This window comes from Marmota flaviventris, chromosome 9 (assembly GCF_047511675.1).
Source record: "Marmota flaviventris isolate mMarFla1 chromosome 9, mMarFla1.hap1, whole genome shotgun sequence".
Classification (NCBI taxonomy): Eukaryota; Metazoa; Chordata; class Mammalia; order Rodentia; family Sciuridae; genus Marmota; species Marmota flaviventris.
The window spans coordinates 21,084,225-21,099,695 of NC_092506.1; the positions used below are offsets into that span (position 1 = coordinate 21,084,225).

A 15,471-nucleotide genomic window follows, 5' to 3' on the forward strand; every position below is an offset into this window, starting at 1 on the left:
CCTCAGATCTCACCGGTCGGAATCACACACGCGCCCCGCCAATATGTAGGAATTGCTGACACAGTTTAGACCAATCATGAGTCATCCATGGGGCTGGGGCAGGGCCTGGCCTCAAGGAGGCAAGAGGTCCTCAGACTTCTGAACAAAATGAGGGTCTCTGGCCAGGAACAGGCGGTCATCTATAAATGCCCAGCGATGGCTGCCAGAGTACCCATACCAGCTGGTGGAGTCTTTCTTTCCTGCTAATGTGAGCCTGGGGAAACTGGGGGAGGAAACTGGCAGGACAGAAGTCACTGTTTCACCCTTTCAAAATACACCTCGATATGCCCTGTGCAAGAATTCCTCACAGTAACCGAAGGCGCTGTCACTATTATTATTGCTCTTGGCTGTTATTATCAGCACTAGCAAAAGAACCACAGAACCCCTCTGAGCTCCCTCCTGCTCCCCTGCACAGTGTTAAGAACCCAGTCAAGAGAGACAGGACAGCCTTTCCCACACCCAGGGCCTGCGATTATTACCCTCCTCATGCTTCTGGAAAATCCTGGAAGCAGCCAGACAGATCCCTAGGGGAAGCCTGCTGCCTGGGAGGCGGAGAAAGACGGCATGGGTCGACCTGTCAACCGACGCCACATCATCAATCTCACTAGCACCTGGTTCCCAGAGATGCTGTCGCCTTGCCCCATGGGTCCTGTGCCTACTCCACCTTTCACAGGTGTGATATGCTTCCAAGGGATTTAAATACTAAGAAAGAAATTGTGAAACAGTGGCCCGAGCAGAAGCCAGCCGCATAGGCGCCACCCAGCCCAGAAGGCATTTTAAACATTGGAACCTTGATCAAAAATCAGGAGACTGAGGGCTGGGGTGGGGCTCAGAGGCAGAGCGCTCGCCTAGCACACGAGAGGCACAGGTTCCATCCTCAGCACCACATAAAAAGAAAATAAAGGCAATGTGTTCACCTGAAATTTATTTTAAAAAATCAGGAGACTGCACAGAAAGTTTCAGGTCTCTGCTTCCTCTTGAAAAACGAGAAGTTCTAGCAAAATAGATCTGCTATGGTTTGGACATGGTTCCCCCCCGCAAAATGCTCGTCCCCAAATGATACCAAAAGGTGGTGGGACCCTTGGGAGGCAGGGTCTCGCAGAAGGTGACTGGGATTGCGACTGCACTCCTGAAGGGGTTAATGCTGGTCTCCAGAGTGGGCCAGGTCTGGCAGGAGGAGTAGGTCAGTCCCCACAAGAGGGAGTTGTTATAAAAGAAGAAGCCTGGCCTCCTGGGTCTCTTGTTTCTTCCCTGATTGTGTGACCTCTTACACCAGGCCACTCTCACATGTGATGCCATCTACCATGTTGTGACATAGCCAGGAAACCCTTTCCAGATTCCATGCTATTGGACCTTCCCAGCCCCCAGACTCATGAGCCAAATGAACCTCTTTTCTTTACATATTATCCAATATCAGGCATTTTGTTATAGCAACACAAAATGGACCAAGACAAGACCCACATGCCCAAGTGGCAGACCCGATGGGAGCTGAGCAGTGGTTCCCTTGTGTAGAACTGTCCACTCCATTGCAGTCTCCATCCAGCTGGTTCTCATGGATATCACTAGTTGTCCCACTGCGTGTTTTCATTAGGAATGTTCTGCTGTGATAAATAGTTTCATCTCTCCTGAGACTGACAAAGGAGGGAGGCAGCGGAGAGGCATTTAGTGGTCGAGGGTGGCGGGAAAGGATGCAGCAATAGTGCCCAGGCATCTCTAGCTCCTGCCAGCACGGCTCTCCCACCCAGGAGGCTGGAAGCTACTCTGGCAGGTCTCAGGCTGGATCTGCAGGTCCACGTAGCCTTGGGGACCGAGCCTCATCGTTCTTTCTGCTGTGAACTTCCATCTAGAGATCTTATCTGCTGTTGTGTCCCAGATCCTTTGCCACACATACAACATGCAAATCTCATCCAATCATTGCACTGAGCTCTGGAATAGGAACGATCACTCTGCAAGCAAGGTTCAGAGAGGTCAAGTCACTGGCCCATAGCCACATAGCTTGGAAATGGCTGGGAAACTGGGCTGCAGAGGTGTTAACTCTGCTCACATGAAGCCACCCAGCTAACAGATGGCTGAACTGGGATTCTGCTATCCACCCAGAGAGGTTTGACCCCCCAGGGAGGCACTATTGGGAGGCTGTGGAGCCTTGAAGAGGTGGGGCCTAGTGGGAGATCTTTAGGTCACTAGGGGCGTGCCCTTGAAGGGAATTGTGGGACCCCAGTCCCCTCGTCTTTCTGCTGTTGCCTGGCCAGGAGCTGAGCCGTTTTGACCCCTGACCCCCTGCCTCACCACAGGCCCCAAAGCAAGGGAGCCCACTGCCACAAACTGGAACCTCTAAACTGTGAGCCAGAGCAAACCTGTATAAGTTGGTTATCTGGCCACAGTGGCGGACAGCTGACTAACCCAGGTTCCAGATTACTAGATTCTGTCTCAGGTGTAAATACGTCAAGCGCTTAGAATAGCACGTGGCCCGCAGTGAGTGCTCAACTCATGTTAGTAACTAACCACAGTCATATTTAAAGACTCTTATGGTCATGCTCAGTGAGGGGCACTGGCCCGGAAGGAGGGTTCCGGGTAACTCTGGCCCGTTCTGCCCCATCACATGGCTCCCCAGAGCCCCGGGGCTGGACAGAGAATCTGGGGCTGGACTGATTTCCAAACCCATCCCCAGCTCCAAGGCCACGATGTCCCACTGGGTGTCGGTGACAGCCCTCTCCCTCCCTCCCCACACCCACACCTGGACCAGCTGCTTCTACACAGCAGGCTCTGCGTCCCCATTTCAGCTGGTTTCAGGCCCTAAATTTAGCCTTTTCACAGAAGCCAAAGAGCTGGTGGGTGAGGACGGTGTCTGGGGAGAGGTGTCCTTGTCCCGCGACAATGGAACAACGAGACTCTAATTTACAAAGGATGGAGATGTATTTCTTGTCGTTCTGATGTCAGGGGGCCAGCTTCGGGGGAAGGCCTTCCACCTGCCTCACCCCGTGGCAGGGGGAGGGAGGGTGGGGGAGGATGAGGAGATGAGGGGGCAACAAGGGTCTTTTGTTTTTTTTGGTACTGGGGATTGAATCCAGGGGTGCTTGACCACTGAGCTACGTACAGCCTCAGCCCCCTCTTTTTTTTTTTTTTTTCCTTTTGAGGCAGGGTCTTGCTAAGCTGCCAAGGCTGGTCTTGAACTCGGGATGCTCCTCCTGAGCCTCACGAGTTGCTAGGACCACAGGCGTGCGCCACCATGCCAGCTCACTGAACTTGCTTTTATAAGAAACTTACTCCCCAAATAACAACTCTGCAGTCACGACCTTAATTCCTTAGGAAGGCTCCGTCCCCAGGACCTGAACACCTCCAGGGGACCCCACCTCTCCACACTTGCACTGGGGATTAAGTTTTCAACTTTGGGGGATACACTGGGACCAAGCAGGCTTCCTCATCCGTAGGGTAGCAATGGGAAGCTGGCCAGTCGAGGTGGACCAGGAGAGTGGGGTGCTGTGCTCTGTTGTCATGTACTGGCAAGTCATTTGACCCTGTGGGGCCTCAGTTTTCCCATCTGGCAACTAAAATTCACATATATTGATTCCTTAAGTCACCATGTTCTCTCTTAATATAGAACAACTTTCCTTTCTTTCATATGAGGAATAAGATCAGAGAGGGTAAGTGATTTGGCTACACCCACACAGCTAGTGAATGCTTTGAGTCTGGATCTTTTGACCCTAACACTTGGACTCTTTTCACCTTTAGGTTCTCTTATCTTCATTTATATTATGGGATTATTATGATAGAGAACCCCCAAATAATATATTTTTTTTATACTAGGGAAGCACCATGGTTTTTTGGTTGAAAGCCAGGCTGCCTGGGTTTAACTTCTAGTTCTGACACTTATTAGCTGTGTGATCTGACAAATTACTCAGTCTCTCTGTCCCTCAGTTTCTCTCGTCTGTAAGATAGGAAATGATAATTATACCCATTTTCAATAGGATTGTCAGGAGGATCAAATGAATTGAAATTTTGTAAAAATACTTTCAACAGTGCCTCATACCTAGGAAAGGTTAAGTGTTTGCTTAATTTAAAAAACAGGGTTGGGGATGTGGCTCAAGTGGTAGCGCGCTCGCCTGGCATGCATGAAGCACTGGGTTCGATCCTCAGCACCACATTAAAATAAAATAAAGACATTGTGTCCACCTAAAAAACTAAAAAGTAAATATTAAAAAAAAAATAATAACTCAAAGCCAATCAGCCACGTGACCTTGAGCAAACATAGCATCTTGGAGACACATGTTCTACTTTGGGCTCACCCAGTCATTTGCTTTGTGACCTCAGAAACTTCTTTCAACCTTTTTATACCTTAGTTTCCTCAATTCAGAATAAGGGGCTCAGGCAAATTCAAAACCAAACAGCATTTTCTGGACAAAGAAATATCAAATCAGGAAAAAAAATCGAAATGTTTTGGGTCACAATTTCTCACCCATCAGTGTCCACCACAGGGAACACTCCAGGGTCGTGGGGGCTGCTGGGGCCTACCCATAGACCCTCCAGCAATGGTCTGTCCTTGCCCGGAAGTGGGGTGCCTTGCCCTTCAGGGGCTGGGATGACCTTGCAAGTGAGCTGTGGGGATTTGTGGGTGCTCCGGCTGGAGGTCTGTGAACTCCTGCTGCTGCCGGCCACAGGATGCTGACTCCTGCCCTTCTGAAACCTGTCTCCTTCACAGAACTCTGTCCCACCTACGGATTAGTTAACTACTGCTGCAAAAAACCCCAGAATCTAGAGGCTTACGATTTCTTTAGGTTCTGTGGCTGACTGGCTGGTCCCTCTGCTGGTCTCACCTACGGAGTTTGCGTGGCTGTGTTCATCTGTGGGGGAGGGGCCGCTGACCTCAGGTGGGAAGCAGGCAGCAGTGGAAGCTCTGGGCTTAATGAAGGCCTTAGAAGCTGAGTGATCTGTTTTCTGTTGAGCAAGTCACACCCGCGGATTCAATAGACTTGGGCGGGGGTCAGGGAGACAGTAGGTGCTGGGTCGCAGCTCAGCACTATGGAAAGCGGAGCCCCCCTCTGAATCCTGTTGCCTCCTCCTTCCTGTGACCCTCTGAGCCTCAGTGTCCTCGTGTGTAAAATGGGGGGCAGATGGCCTGCACCTTGGGTAGGGGAGCACCGAAGATGAGTGACGGAAGCAGAGCCCCAGGCAGCAGCCACTGGCCACGCACCTCCCAGGAAGGAGCCAAGGAACCCTGGATCTGGACCCACCCCTTGTCCTAAGAGCTTTTGTTCCCAGGGCCATGCTCCCAAGTCTCCTTGGGGACCTGTGGCCTCGCCCTCGGTGCACACACAGGGGGCTTTCGCTGGCTTTTTATTAAAGCGCCCAGAGCCTGGGGTGACGGCCCACCAACTTCATGAGAACCGCCTGGGACGTGGGGGCTGGAGGGGACGCTGGCAGGCAGACGTCTCCTTGGCCTTCCGCTGCTGTTCCCACAACCCCAGATACCACCCCAGGAGGCGCGAGGTGCGAATGTCCAGTGGAAGGGACAGGGCAGTGCAAGGAACCCTGAGGCTGTGGCGAGGGGCCCCCTCTGGTCTGGTGGTTTGTTTAGAGGCCCTAGGTGGCGGGGCCCAGCCCCCGGTACAGGACTAGAGGCCAAGGGGGCTTGCCCGTGCCCCCACTATGCCAGAGGGGCCACCTCCGACCAGGGACACTGACTCTGTGGCGCCTGGCCTTATCTTGAACTTCCCCACCTCCAGGACTGAGGACTCAGCTCCTGCTGTTCCTCAGCTGCCTGGTGTGACGTGCTGTTGTAGGAGTCCCGGGGACCAAGGCAGGGACAGGAAGTTCTGTGAACCCCGAACTCAGGACCTGAGGACCTCAGGGAAGAATGTGTATGTGCTGATCTTTTAATGACAGAGAGGCTCAGAGCAGGGAGGGGGAGCAGCCTGTGCAGAAGCTTCCCCTCTGGCCCCACTGCCCCTCCCGGGGATGGAGGCGTTGGGGGAGGCAGAAGTGGCTTCCAGAAGACTGTCACTTCAGCCAGGTACCTGTGCCAGATGCTCGGAGACCAGAGTGGCCCTCCCAGGGCAGAGGTCTCAGGCAGGTTCATCTCAGCCCAGGGACTGAGGGAGCTGTTCATGTCTCCACTTAACCTGAAAGAGACATGTGGTTCCCTCACGTTCCAAAGCTGCAAAGCCTGGGCACAGAGGTGGGCGCTTCCTCAAGACCCAGCCCATTCCCAGGGTCAGGCACAGGCACAGGCGACCCTTCACCTGCTTTCGTGGCTTGCTGCTTTCAGCACAGAGAATGGGGTGCACTGGTCCACTCCCCCCTGGGCTCATCCCCACAACCTCCCAACACAGGCTGGTTTGCGGGGCCAGCGCTACCCTCCTGCCCAGGGCCTGGGAGATGTGAGGTGACCGACTAGCTTTGGCTGGCTGTTGGGGTCACGCCATCTCCCTTGAGTACCAGTGAGACTTCACTTCACCAATACTACCCTTGAGGTGGCAGCCCTGTCCAACCCCAGGGGTGATGTGGAGGTAGAGGACCTGGTGGGGGACGGGCAGGGTGCTCCCCTCAGTATGGTGTCCATAAATAGGACAGGGGTGGGGACAGGTTTGGCAACTTTCTGATCTACTTGGAACACTGGCTCCTTTTCAGCCCCAAATTCTGATCTGGTCTGTAAACAATGCCCACTGCACCCTGGGGTCCGCAGGGAAGCCTTCGGTGCCGTCCCAGCCCCGACTTCACCCTTGGGGCTGGCGGCCGCAGGTCCCCGAGGAGGCTCACACCCCCACGGTGCTCTTCTCGCCCTCTCTGGGGCCGGGGTCCTCCTGACTCTTCATCTCCCAGCCCCGGACCCAGGTGTAGGCGGAGGAGCCGCCCAGCACCATGGCGTTGCTGGTCCACCAGAGGAAGCTCTTGGTTTCTTCGAAGTAGAGCACGGCTAGCACCGTCTGGGCGCAGGCCTTGGCCGTGCCCGACACGTTGTGGGTCAGGGGACTGGTGAACTTGATCTGCAGCCCGGTCACGTAGCCGATGGCGAAGCCGAACAGGCCGCCCAGCGTCATCATCCCCCAGAAGTGGGCGCTGTCCAGCTGCGCGAAGTCCAGGAGGGCCTGATGCTCCCCGAGCAGCAGGAGCAGGGGCAGGAAGAGGGCGCAGGCGTTGACGTTGTTGTAGAAGGTCAGGCGCCAGATGCTGCCGTCCACCGCCGGGAGCACCTTCTTGGTGTAGATGGCGTTCAGCGAGACACACAGGCTGGCCAGCACCCCAAAGACGGTGCCCACAAAGGACAGGGTGCCCTCGGCCTCCTCCTGGTCCACACCCAGCCAGAAGCCACCTGCAGCAGGGAGAGGGACGGGGTGGGGCAGAGGGGGAGGAGCACCGTGAGGACTGACGGCAGACAGCACCCGGAGGTGGAGTGGCACAGCGCCCACCGGAAGGGACGGGGCAGTAAAAGCTACCCGGAGGCCAGGAGGCCGAGGAGAAGGGCACGTGGTCGGAATGTTTGCCCAGGTTCATGCCGCAGGCCTGCCCTCAGGGACAGGGGCCTCAGGGACGGGAACAGTGCTCTCCTGCAAGAGGCCTGTGCCCCACCATGCCCGGTCGGCAGAGGCACCACCTTGGGCCCAGGGGCACTGACTCTGCCCATGTCCTTCCTATCCTGAACTTCCCAGACTCCAGCACCGTGGGGGACTCGGCTCCTGCCGTTCCTCAGCCACCTGGTCTGTGACGTGCTGTCGTAGGAGCCTCGTGGACCAAGGCAGGGGAGGGGGACAGACTCTGACCCCACAGTTCACAGTTCACTGTGTGGCCCTGGCCACGCCCCCCTCCCCATACCTCCTTCCACAAATCCACCGACCCTTCTCCCCCCAGCAAAATCCCAGGGCTGGGGGAGAGGCCCGAGTGAGGCCCCGTCCCTATCCAGCAGAGGGGAACGTCCTTCCACGGACCACTGCCCCAGCTTTAACCTGCCTCGGAAACACTGTGAAGAGGCCACAGGATAACAGCGTGCTGTGCTGGCCCTGGGCATCCGGAAGGAGCAGCTTTGGGATAATGCCACTTAGCGTTAAGGTGACCCTGGGCCTTGGCTTCTTCTCCATGGACCTCATCACAGGAGCATTAAGCTGGAATCACTCTGGCCTGAGGCATCTGGGGACAGTCACCCCAAGACTCACCTCCTGCTCTGAGAGCCTCCACAGGTCCCCGCTGCCCACAGCGAGTCTGCACTGAGCCTGGGCGGGCACACTGGCTTGCTGCACCCTCCAGCCCGTCTCTGCCTGGGGTCACAAGCACCTGAATCTCCCTGCTTCTCAGGGGGCCTCAGTGTCCTTGCCTCATGTCTGCCCCAGAAAACGCCTCCTTTCCAGAGGGATTCTACTCACTCTTCAAGGTCAAAGTCGGCCTCTCCAGGAGGAATCCTTTCTGACACCTCCAGCCCTTGACCTCTTAAGCCACTGGCCAGGCCTGGGCTGCTAAGCATCTGATACACTAGTCTCTTCAGCCAGACCCCATGCTCCCAGAAGGTGGGGGCTGGATTTTACACATGACATCTCCTGCCATAGCAGCCAATAAGATGGGGTAGCAGGAACAGCTTTGGTTGTCAGAGAGACCTGACCTCCAACTGGGCTGTGCATTTCAGAAGCTGAGTGGCCTGGGGGAAGTTACTTAACCTCTCTGAGCTCCAGTTTCCTTCATTTGTAAAGATCTGGGGCACTTTCTTGATTCCCCACTCTAACCAATCTATTCCCTTTTTTATTTTTTGTGGGTGGGGGGATACTAGGGATGGAACCCAGGATGCTCTACCACTGGGCTACCCCAGCCCTTTTTATTCTGTTTTTTTTTTGGTATCAGGGATTGAACCTGGGGCACTTAACCACTGAGCCACATCTCCAGCCCTTTTTATTCTTAATTTTGAGACAGGGCCCTGCTAAATTGCTTGGGATTCTCCTCCTTAGAGACACGCCCCACGGCACCCAGCACCTTCCAACTCTTAACCTTGCAACCTGAGGAATTTTCCCGTGGCACAGACCTGCCCAGTTCCTGGCAGGTGCAAGGCCTCTCTGTGGCTCCCAAATGCTGTCAAGAAAAATTCGGCTCATTCACCTGGGCCACCAAGGCCTGCACCGCATGGTCACCCTTGAGCTCTAACTGGGCAGCCTGGCGTCAGGCAGGGCTTTCCCCAGAAAGTCTGCTTAGATGGCCCCCTCCCCCCTCCCCTTCCTTCAGGGTTCCCCAAACACCTCCTGGGTCCCCATCACTGCCCTTACCCCCCGGGCAGAGCTGTTATCACTGCCAGGCACGATGGCCAGGCCCTCTGAGTGTGGGAGCTGAGGCTACCTTTTCCAAATTTGTGACATCAAAGCCTGGCACATGCTTAGTGACTAATTAACAGCTGCTGGCTGAACGGCGGGTGCATGTATTAAAGGAGACACAGCTCAACGCCTGGTGCGCACCCGTAGTCCAGCTTGGGAGGCTGAGGCAGGAGGACCGCTTGAGCCCAGGGGTTCAAGACAAGCCTGGGCAACAAAGGGAGACCTATTTCAGAAAAAGGACGGCAGGCACCTATTAGGTCCCAGGCCCCGGACACGCAGTCCTCTTTGTCTTGGCAGAGCCCCGGCACACAGGTACCCACAGGCTGCCGAGGTGGGGCAGAGGGCTGGCTACCCACTCCAGCTTAGCCAGAGCACCCCCAGCCCCCCAGCCAACTGGGACTGCAACCTCAAGGTTCCAGACCCCAGGGGACTGTCCCGCAGAGGGAGCTTTGGAGGTTCTATGTGACATGGGAGGCCAGGAGGAGGGCCTCGAGTGGTAGCTGAGACACAACTTCCCAAAGGAGGAAGGAAGGGGACCTGCAGATAGGGGCAGGGCTTGCAGCAGCAGATGCTTTCTCAGCAGCTATCTTGCCAACGGCCACTTGGGTTACTCTGGGGACCTGGGCTCAGTTCCCTTCCGGCACACATATTCTCCCACCAGGAGGCCCACCCCACGCCATGTCTGGCAGAGGCAGAGACACTTAAGTGGAGACCTCTGGGGTGACAGAGAGGAGGTGAGGCCCAGAGGGAGGCAGCAGGGGCTGGGGGGTTCCCTGGGCAGGGCTGCTGGCCACTCCTCCCACGATAACCTTGCCCTTCTCTCTTCTCCCCTCTTGGGCCTAAGACAGAGCAGCCCTAGGTCCAATGGCTGTTCAACCAGGGAAGAGAATTTCGAGGACAGATAGTGTGGAGGGGCCCTTCCCCCTCCACTAGTGCACGGAGTCGGGGACTCTGGGACACCAGGGAAGAGTATGTAGGCCAAATAAGCCACACGTTATGGTGCTGAGGAAAAACCCGAGCAGGTGCAAATAAAGATCCCACTCCTAGGTGGCAGAGCCTAGCGGACCGCGAGGCACTGCAGTGCTGCCCAACCTGACCCTTGGCAATAAGGAAATGTTCTACGGCTTGTGCTGTCCAACACAAGAGCCCCTAGCCACACGTGGCCACAGAGCACCGGGAACGCGGCTGCAGAATCTGGTGATAACCCTTGCACAGGAGGAACCGAATACTTAAAAGTTCATTTAACCAATTTAAATGTGCACGTGGCCAGTGGCTCCTGAATTGGACACTAAAGCTCTGGCTTCCAGTGTTCAAGAACAGAGCAGACTGGAAGCATAGGCCTGGGAGTCTGGCTAATCCAGGTTTGCATCCTAGCTTGGTTACTTGCCAGCTCTGTGGTCCCGGGCTAGTAAGTTAACCTCTCTGAGCTTCAGTTTCCTCATTGCATGGAGATAGATGATCATGGGATACCATCACACACAGGACTTCTGGGCAGTCGAAGGAGATGTTGTATGTGAAATGAGAGCATAAAACCACTATCAGTAATTGTCTTCTGAGGGTCAAGTCTGAGATGATGGTATCTGGGCTAGCAAGGACAGAGGGTGATGGTGTATTTACTAAGATGCACTGTCCTCTACAAAGAGAGTGGGGTGGGTACTCAGGACACTTGAGCTTTTGGGAAACAACATGCTACAGAGGTCAAGCATGTGGCCGCTTGCGTTCACATCCCAGCTTCGCCAGTGATCAGCGTTGTGATCTTGAACAAGTTATTGAACTTCTCCGCGCCCTGGCTTTCCTTCTGTAAATGTGGGTTATAATCCGACCTTGTTATGAGTATTAGTTAATATGGGTAAAGTGCCTGGATATGTATGTCAGTCACTTTTGCTGCCGCTGTTGCTATTATTATTGCAATTATCATTCGGGCCCTCGCTGGGCAACTACCTTGCTACGTGACCCTGGGCAGTTATGTGTTCTTTCTGGGCCCCAGGCTCTTCCTCTCTGACTACTGAACCAAGGGAACTAGGACAAAGGTGCCTGGAAGGGTTGGTTGCTCTTTACGGTTTGGGCCCCATGCCAGCCCTACCTATGCAGCCCTACCTATTCGGTGGGGCCCCAGCCAATCACTCACCGATGATGATGCTGCAGGTGAGCAGGGCATAGAGGGAGGTGGTCTGCTTGAGCAGCACGTAGGAGAGCAGCACGTTGAAGACGGTGGTGAGAGAGCGGCCCACGTTGTAGAAGGCCACCCCTACGTACTTGAGGCAGAGGTTATTGAAGGTGATCATGCCGATGAAGACCACCGACAGTGGCAGGACGCTGCGAGCCACCCTGAGGTCCAGGCGCAGCGTGGGGAAGTCCACAGCACCAGGGCAGCAGGTGGCCAACGTGCTGAGGCCCTTGCATAGCAGCGTGGTCACCAGGCACTGGTAGAAGGTGACGAAAATGGGGGCGTCCAGCCGCAGGGAGGGGCTGTCCAGCAGGTACTTGTTGAGGAACACCATGGAGATGGAAGTGACCCAGTAGAGAGAGACCACCAGAGCGATCTGCAGTGCCCGCAGCAGAAAGGGCTTCTCCCCGCTGCCTGCCTCGGCCTCTCCAGAGGGGTCGGGGGCACCGTTCAGCGCCATGTGCAGGATCCTGGAGCGCTTCAGGGGGGCCCTGTTCATGGTAGCAGAGAGCTGGGTCACAGGGCGGCCAGAAGGGATTCCCTGGATGACAGGGCAGGGAGCTGCTGCTTTCTGCAGGCGCAGCCCTTGTCACATAGGGGTGGCCTAACGGCCTCCTTCCTCCTGGATGAAGTTCTGCTTTGGGGTGAGCACAGCTGTCCTGCTCCACCGCTGGCTCCCTCCCTGGGAGCTCAGGAGAAAGACCCTGGAGGGTGAGCCCGGGACCGCGGTGCAGCGAGGGACCGGGGCTGGGGCCTAGTGGGGAGGCGTCGCAGGGGGAAACCGGGGGAGAGGAGCAGGAGCGGCGGGGGGAAGCGCCGGGATGCGGGGCGGGGCGGGGCGGGGGCCGCGGGCCGCGTGCGGAGGCGGGAGCGAGGCGTGGGCTCCAGGGCGAGGGGTCTGCGGCGAGTGGGGAGCCGGCCGAGGGCGCGCCGCGGGGTGGCGCAGGAGGGGAGCAGCGCGGGTCCCAAGCGCTCGGGGAGCAGGGCTTTGGGGATGTGGGTGGAGGCCGGGCGGACGCCAGGCCGCCGCGCGCGCCTTCCCCGGCGCGGGCTCCCGCTCGGCTCGGCCCCGGAGCCTCCGGACGTCCGAGGCCGCCTCCCGGGCGAGGCGGGCCCAGGCTCATTTCCTGACACGCCCCCAGCCCCCTCCTTAAAGAGCCCGCACGCCCCGGGTTGCTCTTAAAGCCACAGCCTCCCGGAGCCCGCGTTGGCCTGTCTGACCTGCCTCTGCGCCCCAGCTCACTGCCCTGCCGCAGAGCTCTGCAGTTCACAGTCACGGAAGGTTTTTCTGGGTGCTTGAGCTTCGCCCCGTTCCTGGAGAGGCTCTACCACCCTCTCCCGCCCATCCTCACTGTTTGCTCCAGATGCTCCTTCTACTACCCATTTGGCTCCGTTCGGGTCCATCTTCTCCCTCTCTCAGAATCGGGATGCGCCCCAGAGTCTTGGCACCATCTCTACACCTCTTGGCCCTCTACCGAGCCCAGGTCACTTTTCCGGTCCGTGTTACGCCCTCCTGCCTCCTTTTTCACTGCCCCCAGTCCTCTACCAGCCCTATACCGACACGGCGCCTCTCTACAGAGCGCAGGTCATTTCTTCCAGACCTTATTACGGTCCCCCTCCCATTTTCACTGTTCCCACTCCCTCTCCCAAGCCCGAGACGCCCAGAAACATTCCAGAGGCCGGAGGCCACACTGTCTCTTACAGACATCAGTTCGTCCGCCCCGGTTCTGCATTCGGGACCCTTCTGGTGGGTCGATCCTAGCTCTCAGCCTCAATTCGACACCCATTTCCTACCCCATTCGGGAAAATACCGTCCCCTCCGCCAGCCCAGCTCCGGTGCCCAGCTCCGGTGCCCAAGTCCGCGCTCCCGGGCTGCGAAGGCACCTGGCGCTCACCTCCTCCAGCGCACTGGACGCCGGCCCGCATTACCCTACGTTACACCTGCAGCGCCGCACCCAGGAGCCGCACCCCAGGGGGACAACTTCCTGCTCCCTGCCCCGGTCTCGGGCGCCGGCGCGAAGCCAGCCTTACCCGAAGCTAGCTTCGTCCAGCCCGGAGGCGGCGGGGCGTTATCCAGCCGGTTGTGGGAGCTGATTCCCAGTCTTTCCAAGGCCATTCCCGCCCCCGCTACCCCGCCCTAGCCCGCCTGGGGCTCCTGGATTCTGTTGTCGCGGTTGGCAGGTCCCATGACCTGACAGCAACCGAGTCCCGCTGCGCCCAGAAGGATGCGCGGATGATTCCGCCGGTAACCGTAGAGGGTTCCCCGCCCCTCCCAGGGACCAGACCCCTGGGAAGTCAGCCCCCAGGGCGAGTTCTGTTACTGGGCCGCCCGAAGGACAGACTTCTCTCTGTTGTCGCTTTAGCCCCAACATTGAGCAGCCTGTTTCCTCTGGGCTTCAGGCCCCTTCATTGTCAAACTAGGAAGCGGGGTGGGGGTGGGTGGGTGGGGCAGGGGGGATCCAGGGGTTCTGGCCCTCCTTGCTCAAAACTCCAAGCTTGTGTGGTTGAACAAGGAACTGTCATGTTTGTAATATTTCAAATGCCATTTAAATAAAACGGTTTGTCAAAAGACAAAATTGCAACACAGTTACAGATTGAAAAAAAAAAAAAAATATATATATATATATATATATATATATATATATATATATATATATTTAATGATTCATGGATTAGGGTGGCCTCCATTCTACAGAATGGGCGGAGCCGCTCCCATCAGTCAGGAGCAGACAGTCGGTTTTGTAAAGTAGGAACAAGGAAATTGAACAATAGAAAAAATGGTTTGGTTGATATATAAAATTACTTTAGATTACTGTGTGTGTGTGTGTGTGAGAATTAAAGCAGAAAGACCTTATTGTTCTAACTCGGTCAACTGGAATCTCCTGTTTTCAAGAAGAACTGGTCTGTTTTGGGATCTGTTCACTTGAAGTTTCATGTGATCATACTTCATTTAGCACCAGTGACTCTGGCGTGGCCCCGTGGGCTCACCCTTTGGTGGTGCAAAACCAAGGAGCAATTCCAGAAAATAAGAGTGAAGAAAGGTCAATTACCTGCAGCGAGTAGAAAGAGCAGGTAGGGTAACTCCCAAAGCAGTGTCTCTCAGAGAAAAGGAAGCAAGGGACTTTTACTGAGGAGACTTATATCCAAAATGGAAAGACTTGACACTATGGTGTGTGTGTGTGTGTGGGGGGGGACTTTCCTGCGCATGCGCAATTTCAAACCTTGCGTCTTCATGTGGGGGGCGTGTTCAAAGACAAGGGAGAGGAACACCTCCTGGATGGAGAATTTAGCATTATAATAATAATTTAGATTATAATGAGCAAAATTTATTCTAGGTCCTCTAGAAAAGGGACCATATTCTTCTGGCTGGTCTAAACCTCTTCCCTGTAGTCTTCTCTGGAGGGCCTGAACTGAAGAAAAGCAACTTGAAGGATGTTAACAGTCCAAAAAGGCAGCCGCGTCCCCTCCCACAAGCATAGGTGCTTGCCCATAAAAGTTCCTACGTATCAGCTAGTAATTCCATTTTGGTTTGGTCTGGTCTTTTGAGGCCTAGTGTAGGGGTTTGGTCCTGGAATAATGGCATCCCATAATTTTTGTATAACACTTAATTTGTAGGTGAGATGATGTCATGTCTGGGTTTTACTTTAAAATATTGAGCACTCTGCCAAGAGATTTTTCTTTTTGTAAGGTCAATAGAAAAAAAAAAAAAAACTAGGTAAGCAACATGTTAATAATTATTGGAGCTGGGTACAGGAACATGGGGATTCATTATAAGAGTTTGATAATAAAAAGGTAGAGCCTGTGCAGTACTTTTGAGCTCTCACATACTGACTGCACAAACCTTCTTCTGAGCTTAACAGTCCTTACAGGGCTTTGGGAAGTGGGAGGGTTACAGGAAATAAACACCATCTGGCAGCCTCAGAGTATGTCCCAGCTCCCCAGAGTGAGCTCTGCCAGGCCCGGACCTCTTCTACCAGCTCAGGG

The 15,471-nt window shown here is 55.5% G+C and overlaps 1 protein-coding gene across 3 annotated transcripts; it reads right to left on the bottom strand.

Annotated features, from left to right (window-relative positions):
• Positions 1-5,888: 5,888 nt before the first annotated feature.
• Slc35c1 (solute carrier family 35 member C1) lies at positions 5,889-13,598 on the bottom strand. 3 transcript variants are annotated; one of them, XM_027936583.3, is made up of 3 exons: positions 13,519-13,598; positions 11,449-11,978; positions 5,889-7,345 (listed from the first exon to the last, which is right to left on the bottom strand). In XM_027936583.3, the coding sequence occupies exons 2-3, from the start codon at positions 11,945-11,947 to the stop codon at positions 6,789-6,791; spliced, it is 1,056 nt and encodes a 351-aa protein (XP_027792384.1). In that variant the 5' UTR covers positions 11,948-11,978; positions 13,519-13,598; the 3' UTR covers positions 5,889-6,788. The 3 variants fall into 3 exon arrangements, with proteins under 3 accessions (XP_027792384.1, XP_027792383.1, XP_027792382.1); XM_027936582.3 differs by lacking the exon at positions 13,519-13,598 and adding an exon at positions 13,383-13,471; XM_027936581.2 differs by lacking the exon at positions 13,519-13,598 and having other exon boundaries at positions 11,449-12,514.
• Between the last annotated feature and the right edge of the window lie 1,873 nt (positions 13,599-15,471).